At 56.1% G+C, this 9,149-nt stretch overlaps 1 protein-coding gene and 1 long non-coding RNA gene across 3 annotated transcripts in view; one reads left to right on the plus strand and one right to left on the minus strand.

Annotated features, from left to right (window-relative positions):
- LOC110292182 overlaps window positions 1–4,333 on the plus strand; it is a 5,642-nt gene extending 1,309 nt beyond the window's left edge. Inside the window, exons 2-3 of the long non-coding RNA XR_002377684.1 lie at window positions 3,509–3,695; window positions 4,157–4,333. This is a non-coding gene — a long non-coding RNA (uncharacterized LOC110292182). The remainder of the gene's footprint in view (window positions 1–3,508; window positions 3,696–4,156) is intronic.
- Plekhm2 (pleckstrin homology and RUN domain containing M2) overlaps window positions 1,241–9,149 on the minus strand; it is a 40,544-nt gene continuing 32,635 nt past the window's right edge. For both annotated transcript variants that reach the window (XM_021159317.1, XM_021159316.2), the window contains 12 exons: window positions 7,432–8,331; window positions 7,234–7,303; window positions 7,014–7,104; window positions 6,715–6,779; window positions 6,295–6,383; window positions 5,460–5,592; window positions 5,002–5,192; window positions 4,627–4,692; window positions 3,824–3,983; window positions 3,499–3,678; window positions 3,301–3,417; window positions 1,241–2,233 (listed from right to left, as the gene is read on the minus strand). In XM_021159317.1, the coding sequence (XP_021014976.1) occupies window positions 2,096–2,233; window positions 3,301–3,417; window positions 3,499–3,678; window positions 3,824–3,983; window positions 4,627–4,692; window positions 5,002–5,192; window positions 5,460–5,592; window positions 6,295–6,383; window positions 6,715–6,779; window positions 7,014–7,104; window positions 7,234–7,303; window positions 7,432–8,331 (2,200 nt within the window). In that variant the 3' untranslated portion in view covers window positions 1,241–2,095. The remainder of the gene's footprint in view (window positions 2,234–3,300; window positions 3,418–3,498; window positions 3,679–3,823; window positions 3,984–4,626; window positions 4,693–5,001; window positions 5,193–5,459; window positions 5,593–6,294; window positions 6,384–6,714; window positions 6,780–7,013; window positions 7,105–7,233; window positions 7,304–7,431; window positions 8,332–9,149) is intronic.

Here is a 9,149-nt window from a genome sequence, read left to right on the forward strand (position 1 = left end):
CCCCGTGCTGGCAACACAAACCTGCAGATCCTGGCCTGCTTTCTCTTACATTCTTATGTATATGGGTGTTTTGCCTATGCATGTGTGAGCCTGGTGTGCCTGGTGTCCATGGAGGTCAGAGAGGACGTTGTATACTCTGGAACTGGAGTTACAAACGGGTCTGGGGTCTGAGCTACCATGTAGGTGGGTGCTGGGAATTGAACCCTGGACCTCTGGAAGAACAGCTAGTTCTGTGCTCTAACCACTGAATCATTTCTCCAATCCCGTTCATTTTATTTTATTTTAAGACAGGGTTGCTCTGTGTAGCTTTGGCTATCCTGGAACTATGGAGATCACAAGGGCCCGGAAGTCACAGAGATCTGCCTGCCTCTGCCTCCCAAGTGCTGGAGTTAAAGGCGTGCACTATCACACCCAGAAAACACCATTGATGTGAATTCCTTTTTTAAAAAGACAGGGTCTCACTATATAGCTTAGATTATCCTGTGTGTGTGCATGTGTATGTGTGTGGATACACACATGACAGACACTGAGGGCAACTTTAGGGGCCATTATTTAAAAAAGGGTCACTTGAACACAAATCCTGCTCCACCCCCAGTCGATGTGAAAGCCAGGTGCCTAATGGTGTACTCAGCAGAGACGCTCGACAACCGGATGAGCCACATCTGTGCAGGCAGCACACAGTATGCAAACCAGTGTGTGCATTTTAAAACCGTACAAGTGCTTAGCTCTAGATTTTCCGTTTTCTGGTTTCACCACTCGTGAGGGCAGGTAACCTCTGTGGAGATGGTGCTGCACAGGAGGGGAGGGGAGAGTCCAGAAAGGCCCCTGGGAGAGTGACGTGTCAAAAGCCTGCTGCACCCAGTGGAAGGCAGTCCATACCCCTCCTGTGCCCCGACTTCTAGTGCCTCAGTTACGTTCATCCCAAACTGCAGAGTGCCTTTTTGGGATGAAATGGAATGATGAGGGCCCCTTGGGGAGTAAACCTGGTGGCTCTAGCCATTTACCTTAACAACCAAGCCACCAGGCCCTGCAGGAAACCGGAAGGCACAGGGACTTCCAGGCCCTTCCTCCTCCAGGCAGCAGGGCAGAGCAGCCAAGGCCAACCTGGGGCTGATTCTTCTCCCTCTCCCTCTTTCTCTCTGTGTGTCTCTGTGTATGTATGCCCGCCCAGACAATGGAGATGGAGAGGGGGTAGGGCGCTCCTCCACCCCCCTCACACTGAAAGAGGGTCAGCGACAAGTCTCAGCAATATAACATCAATTTTATTTTAAAAAACAAAACCCAGTCCACCTGACCTGTCCCTCAAGGGACCTAACATAGACCTCAAGAAGGGCCAGCCCCAGCCTAGCAGGGGTTGGTTGTCAGATGTCAAAGAAGCCACCACGCGCTCATGGGCTCTGCTCCTCTCTCTGACCCTCTCCTTTGCTCCTGGCAAGAGGAGCCAATTGACCCCTGGTTCTACAAGCTCTGCTGTGTTTGAGGAAGAGGAGAGGCAGGGCTGTGGACATGCAGGGCCTCCTGGCAGCCCTGGAGGGCTGCGGGCTGGGCCCAGGCTGTGCAAGGCAGGCCGCTGTGCATGGGGTGGATTCGTGAGAGGGGGGCATGCACAGATCCTAGTGTTTGCCTTTCCTTGTGTGATGGGGACACTGTTCAATAATGAACAAGGGTGGCTGGGCACTCAGGACCCCCCAGGGGGCCCTGACCATCCGCCCAGGCCCCTGACCCAGGAGAGGAAGATGGCGCACCCACCCTCCCCGTCTCTTTGCTCCCTCTTAAATGGATGTTGTTCTCTCCGTCACCCTGAGCAGATGGTGAGGACTCAATGGTGGCCAGAGGACACCAAGTGTCTATAGAGCCCACAGGGCTCAGACCTTCTGCCCCAGTGACCACTAGTCACTACCAGCGGGCAGGGTGCCTACGGTGCCAGGCACTGACTCTGAACTCCTGTCTCTAGCCACACCATGTGGTTCTGCCACCCCAAGGCAGCAGTGGGCTGTTGATCCCCGGCCCCGAAACACCACGGTGGGACAATGCAGTGTAGAAGTCAGTCAGCCCACCTCCTTCCGGTCTGCCCACAGTGCTGCCCAGCCACACCTCAGCACCAGGGGTCCCGGGAGGCCCTGCCGCGGCAGAGACTGTCGCTCCGCTGCCAGGCGCTGTGGATGAGGCTCAGGGCATCTTCAAATTTCTGCTTGATGGAAGCTTCATGGATGGCCTTGTGAGGAAGGTCTACCTGTGTTTAGACAAGCAGAAAGCACAGGGCTATCGGCTGTTCTCCCAGGAGCCTGGAAGACCTTCACGGCCCTGCACACTCCTTTGGGAACACTTTCCATGTTGCAAGTCTCCCCCCTGTTCAGCGCACAGACCCCGAGGCTCAGCTCTCCGGGCGACCTGGAATTCACTGGGTGAGGGGATCTGACCTGACTGTTTTCCATCTCTGGCTCAGTTTAGAGCCACCCAGAATGACAGGGTGCAGGGAGCACTGCATAAAACAGTCCCTCTCCCTGGCTGTGGTGGCACATGCCGTTAATCCCAGGAGCCAGAGGCAGATTTTTCCCTGTGAGTTCCAGGCCGGCCAGAGATGTACAGTAGGATCTTGTCTCAAAAACAAAACACAGGGGCTGGAGAGACGGCTCAGTGGGTAAGAGAACTGACTGCTCTTCCAGAGGTCCTGAGTTCAATTCCCAGCAACCACATGGTGGCTCACATCTGTAATGGGATCAGATGCCCTCTGCTGGTGTGTCTGAAGACGGCAACAATGTACTCAAAATAATTAATATCTTTAAAAACAAAAACTAGCCAGGCAGTGGTGGCGCATTTCTGAGTTCGAGGCCAGCCTGGTCTACAAAGTGAGTTCCAGGACAGCCAGGGCTACACAGAGAAACTCTGTCTCAAAAAAAAAAAAAAAAAAAAAAAAAAAAAAAAAAAAAAAAAAAAAAAAAAAAAAAAAAACCAAACCACATCAAACCAAACCAAACCAAACCAAAAACCCCAACAACAACAACAAACCAAACCAAACCAAAACCAACCAACCAAAAATAACAAAAAGAAAAGCAAGTCACCACTTCTCCAGCTCTGGGGTGGGGGAGGTAAATTCTCCAGACTTACATCTCACCAGACTTACCAAGAGCCCCACGGTGACTGGAGCTCAGGTCAGGAACAGCAGCTCCTGGTAGTATTTTTAGTTTTGACAGACACATTGACAATGGGGCCCAAAGTTTCTGACTATCTAAAGCTGTTGGCAAATTGCTGTCCCCAGAACCCTCCAGGCGAGGCCAGGCTCCAAGAACAGCTAGGTACCTGGTAGATGGCTTTCCACCCAGAGCTCAGGGCAGTCAGGAACCGGTCCAGCTCGGAAGTGCAGCTCAGGTAGATGACCCAAGGCTGGAGCAGCTGTGGGCTATCCTGGGAGAACTCCTAGGGGCAGCAGGTCCCGGGTGAATGAATATGCATGGATTTCCTGGGGCAAAGCCGGTGGCCCCATTCCTGCCCACTCACCAGGACACAGTATTCCTTGCCCAGCTCCGTGGAGATGGCAGTGATGTCTGCCAGCTTGGCTGTGCCCAGGGAGCGAAAGAAGCTGGTTTGGCAATCCTCGTGGCAGGTGAAGAGGCGGTCCTCTGTGATCACCAGGCAGCAAGGGATACAGGGGCTGGGAGCTATGCCCTGGGGTATGACCTGGACATTGGCAGAAGGTGAGAGACTCAGGTTGCTTCTCCAGTGTGGCCTGCATCAAGAATCCCCTGTAGACTCTCCCTTAAGGGTGAGGGGTGGGGTCAGGGGTGATGGCTGGGTGGATGACAGTGGACACGGGTGGGCTTACTCCTTTGGACACGGCCTGGCAGAGATGTTGCATCCAGTCAGCCATCTCAGCCTCGCTGTCGGCGCTTAGCTCCAGGCAGGGCCGGTCAGCCAGAATGACCTGGAAGGCGTGGGGCCGATCCGTGGTGTTGGATCTCCGGCAGCCACCGCACTGTTCCCCACTGGGCCAGAGGAAGAGGGTGAAATGGGAGGGTGGAGGCAGGGGTGGAAACCCTGGAGTGGGCTGAGGTGCGCAGGTACTGGGCCTCGGTCTCTAGGGACGTTTGCACATGCTTGTGCGTGCGTGCGCGTGTGCGTGTGTGTAAGTAACAGCTTTTTTTCTTTTTCTTTTAAGACAGGGTATGCAGCCCAGGCTGGTCTGGAACTTGTTATGTAGCAGAGGATGTATGTAGCATACGCCTATCTCCCACACTGGATTTGAAGAGAGCCACTCCACCTGACAACCTGTATCTCCAGAATTACCAAGCTCCCCCGGGGTTCCCAAAAACAGCGAGAAAAGATTACAAAGCCACTCATTGCACCTGCTCAGAACCAGTGCCCGCCCACCCACTTCCTCTACCGCCTGCCTCTCATTGGCTGGAATTCCTGGGACGGGGTTTCTTTCTCTAGGCAAAAGGGTGGCTCCTTGATCATCCTGCCTCCTTGCAGCTTGGGAAGCCCAAGGCACTAGTCAGGTTTGCAGGGTAAGGTGAGGAGAGGGAGGGAAGGACAGTGGACTCCAAGCTTCAGACTCAGCCACAACTGACCTCTGAGCAGAATACCTAGCCATGACCGTTGCACAGTCCCCTTTCCTGGGACACTTACCCCATGTTCACGGACAGCAGGGGGATGACGTCCGTGCGGTCAGGGTACTGGTAGAGGATCCCATTGCTACAGGGTCACAGTTACAGTGAGGTGAGGCCTGGCTAAGAAGATCCCAGGGATTCCCCATATACTGGCTGGGATGGGAACCAGGGACCTGCTCTCTATGGGGGGGGGGGGACGACAAAGGAGGCTGAGCGTGCCTATGGAGAACATTGCCCTGGGAATTCTGGGCCCAGAGAACTGGCTTTATAGAGAAGCTCTCTATCCCTGGGTGAGCCCACGGCGCCGGGGCAAAGGGAGGCACCCGCCCATGGGCCTTTCCTCCCTGCTAGGGACTTGACACATGCCTGGGCCCACAGCTGCTGGGGTTCCCACCTGAGCACCACGAAGCAGGCCTTCCAGTGTTCCTTGCCCAGGTAGGAGGTGCTGGCCTTGTAGTGCAGCATGCCTTCTTTGGTGACGGTGCCCTCGGCCGGTGAGCACTGGCAGGGAACAGGGCCCAGGGCCTCTTCCATGGGGTCCTCCCAGTGCACAAGCCCATAGAAATGCACGGTCACGGCGGATGCCTGGGGGTGAAGGCGACGGACGACGGCAGGTGAGGCCTTGGCAAAGCCCATGCCAGGCCTCAGCTTACCCATGACCCAGGCACGGCCACCGTGAGAACAAGGCCTCCTCGGGACATAGCCAAGTGGACAAGAGGAGAGGACCTAGAAGAGGGAAGCCCTTTCCAGGAGGAAGGCTGGGAGATGCTGGCCCTGGTCCATGTGTATCAGTGAGTCTTAAGGCAGGCCAATGGGATGGCACTGACTGGGGTTTCCGCCCCAGCTACTAACCTCACATTTGGACTCCTGGGCAACAAATTTTGCCAGCGCCAGCTTCTCCATGGTAGCATCAGTCAGGATGCTGGGGTAGGGTGGTTCCCGGCAACCTTTGATCATGGCTGACTTCAGAGACGCCAAGAAGAGCCTGTTCAGGGAGTGCAGTTTGCTGTCAGAGGCCTGGGGACAGGTCCTTGGCAGATAGGTGTGACGGGGTCAGAGCCCTGCATCACTGCATGGTGCCCAGAAAAGGCCTGACCATTTCTTTTTTTTTTTTTTTTTTNTTTTTGGTTTTTCGAGACAGGGTTTCTCTGTGTAGCCTTGGCTGTCCTGGAACTCACTCTGTAGACCAGGCTGGCCTCGAACTCAGAAATCCGCCTGCCTCTGCCTCCCGAGTGCTGGGATTAAAGGCGTGCGCCACCACGCCCGGCGGCCTGACCATTTCTAGTGTCCAAGTGGCCTTGGCTTCTGACAGGAGGCTACCCAGACTGCTGGGACAGTAGGATCTGACCACTCCAGTCAGTACAGAAGTGACCTCCTCACATGGAATTCCCATGTCCGTAGAGGTCCAGGCCATACACCTGGGACAGCAGCCCAGCTCTTGTGCCTCCCCTCCCATCGGACCTCACATCAGCCCCCATCCTCTCTGTGGGTCCTGAGGGGCTGAGGTCACCTGAGCTGACGAGAGTCAGTCGGTCAGTGACTGTCCACTTCCCTGCCTCTCTGAGCAGACCGCAGGCTCTTGGGGGGGGGGGCCCAGATTGATGTCTCCTCCTACCCCCAGCCAGGGCCACGCCCATGGCAGATGCTGATTCTCCTGTCCTGGTGAGGGGCAGGGGCTGACACTCACTCAGCCAGGGCCACGTCGGCTGTGTCCAGTAGAAACTGCTTCCTGCGGTTGGTGCACACCAGCTTGACAGTCTGTTGGTCGAGGCCAACCTGCGGGAAAACACACGGGACTTGGCCTCTGCCTGCCGTAAGGGGCGTCCTAAGTAAGGGTTGGCTGAGATTGGGAAGGGAGAAACCCCATGTGGAGGGGTCACGACTAAGAAGGCCTCTAACCAAGACTGGGGTCTGGATGAGTTAGGGAAGATGGTCAGAGATCTGGGACGGGAAGAGGTGTCTTCGCCCTTGACTCCCGTCTCCAGCACGTGTACAGAGGCCTCTGTGGATGTTGGCGCCCGTGGCCTATGCTCTACAGCTCTGGGCAGGGCTAGCCTGAGAAGCCCCGTACTTAGGTGGGTATACCAACTGCAGAGCCTGGACTCACCGACACATAGTCAAGTTCATTGTAAGAAACAGCCTCTTCCACCAGGTATGGCTTTTCCGTGGCCCCTGAGAGAGGAGACCGGAATGCCTATTACCTGGGCTGGCCTCTTTTCCTCTCCCCCAGCCCCATTAGCGAAGACCCAGCCCTCCTTGCCCCGCAACAGGAAGTGACTGTGTAGCAGAATGACAGATAGGGTGCTCAGCCCAACTAGCAATACCTCCCTCTGGACACTTTCAAGCCTACGGTGGGGGTTGGGAAGGAGCCCAGCCCCACCCACCCTGGCCTGGGGTGGCAGGCACCTTTCCGAAGCAGGTAGACATAGCAGTCTGTGAGTAGCACGTAGAGCAGTTGCAGATTACCCTCCATGTGCCCTGTGCTCATCCGGATCATCTATGGGCCGAGGCAAACCGCGGTCAGCTCGAGGGCCCGCCCCGTGGGACCCGCATGCGCACTGAACAGAGTGGGCGACTCAACCCGCCTTCCTGTGCCGCTTGATGGTTCCCCGGTTCGGGGACTTACTTTGAACAACTGCTCTTCATTTTCTCGAAAGACGTGAATCATGAGGAGGAGCAAGTGGTTGTTGTCTACTCTGTGTCAGGAACAAGGGTAGGGAGGCGCAGGGGTCAGGTCAGGCAGGAGGTCACCCTCCTTTCCGCCTCCCACAGCAGGCTAGATCCACCATCCCTGCTGGACTGGCAGATCCCGCACAGCCCTCACCTGAACTCTGAGGGGTGCGTCATCTCTGAAGGGCTACCCTGGCCCTCCTCTACCCCGGAGTCCTCAGCACTGCTCAGACAAGGACTGGGCTGGTCTCGCTTGAGCTTGCAAAGAGCCTCCTGGGTTCCAGGTTCAGGCTGGGACACAGGTTCGGGCACGGGCTCCTGGCTGACCAGTGGCTCCTGGCTGACCAGTGGCTCCTGGCTGACCAGTGGCTCCTGGCTATCCGGTTCCCGAGGCTCTGGCTCCTGAGTCTCCTCTCCTTGCCGGTCCTCTAGGGGCTGAGATGTCTGTCCCTCTCCTCCTCCTCCTCCTCCTTCCTCTTCTTGGAGAGCAGCCGCAGGGCTACCAGGAACATGCAGCGGTTGGCTCGGCCCTGGAGGGTCATGGTGGCCGCCACCTGGTGCAACAGTACCTGGACTCTCGACTGTAAACCGGTAGAAGTCCATGGGTGCTGGAAGCCCCTCACTAAAGTCGCAAAATGGTGGTTTCTCCGGGGCCTCCCCCGGAGAGCCGGCCCGAAAGGACTGCTCGGGAGGATCGGCATGGGAGCACCAGGTGCTAGGGTCCAGCTGGCCGTGGAGTTTGTCAATGACCTTGCTCAGAGGCTGTCCTAGGCACTCCATGGAGGTGTCCTTCATCTCGGGGATGAGCAAGCCCATCTGGCTGAGCTCAGAGAGCTCGCTGCTCCCAGCCGTACTGCTGAGTCCTTCCCCTTGCTCCTGAGGGGAAGCAAGTACAGTGTCCGAAGGGTCCCTCACCAGGCCTGGGGTGCCCACAAGTCCGTCACCTTCCCCCTGCTGGCCACATTTCTGCTGACTAGAGGTGGGGTGCAGTGGGCTTGCATCCTCATCCAGCTTGGTCTTTTTCTTCTTGCCAATCTTCTTCTTCTTGGTGACCCTGCAACACAGGGGACAGGGAGGGAGGGAACACTTGAGTGTCCACTGAGGGAAACAGGCTGGGTCAGAGAGGCAGTTCTCCAGAGTGTGTGGTCCCAGGCAGTGCAAGGCGGGGAGGTCTAAGGTGGCTTGCTGCTGGCAGAGAGCCAGGGAGGGACAGTCATGAATGACTCCCGAGCATGCCTACAAATTCTAGGTGACAGAACTGAGAGAGCAGCCAGGCCTGCTGGTGTAAACTTAATAGTCCCAGCACCCAGGAGGCAGAGGCAGGAAGATCGTGAAGACAAAGCCAGCCTGAGCTACTGAGCCAAGACACCATTGCAAAAATAGAGAGAAAAAACCATGAGCTAAGCCAGGCCTGGTGGCATAAATTTACAATCCTAGCACTCTGGAGGACATTTGAGGGAAGCCTGGTCTATGTAACAAGTTCTTGGCTAACCAGGGGGAAACAGCGAGACATTGTCTCAAAGAACAAAACAGAGCAAAACAAACCTAACTGAGTTAGCTGCGCCTGTTCAGGAATCCAACCTAGGCTGTGGTTGATTGGCTCAATGGCTCTCTACTCCATAGGCTCCTTAGGATCTGAGCAATAGATCCTTTCCACTGGGTATCACTGTGGATAACTGACATGGCCAGAAATGCCTCAGAGTTTCTGGGCTCATCATCTTGGCCCTGCTTTTTGGTTCCATGATGGCTGGGATGAGCCTGGCTAAGCTACCTCAGGTCTGAGCCACTATAGTCGCTGTGTGCTTTAACCAGCCTGAGAGAGAGTGTGTGTGACCGTGTGTGTGTGTGTGTGTGTGTGTGTGTGTGTGTGTG

This window comes from Mus caroli, chromosome 4 (assembly GCF_900094665.2).
Source record: "Mus caroli chromosome 4, CAROLI_EIJ_v1.1, whole genome shotgun sequence".
NCBI classification, from domain to species: Eukaryota; Metazoa; Chordata; class Mammalia; order Rodentia; family Muridae; genus Mus; species Mus caroli.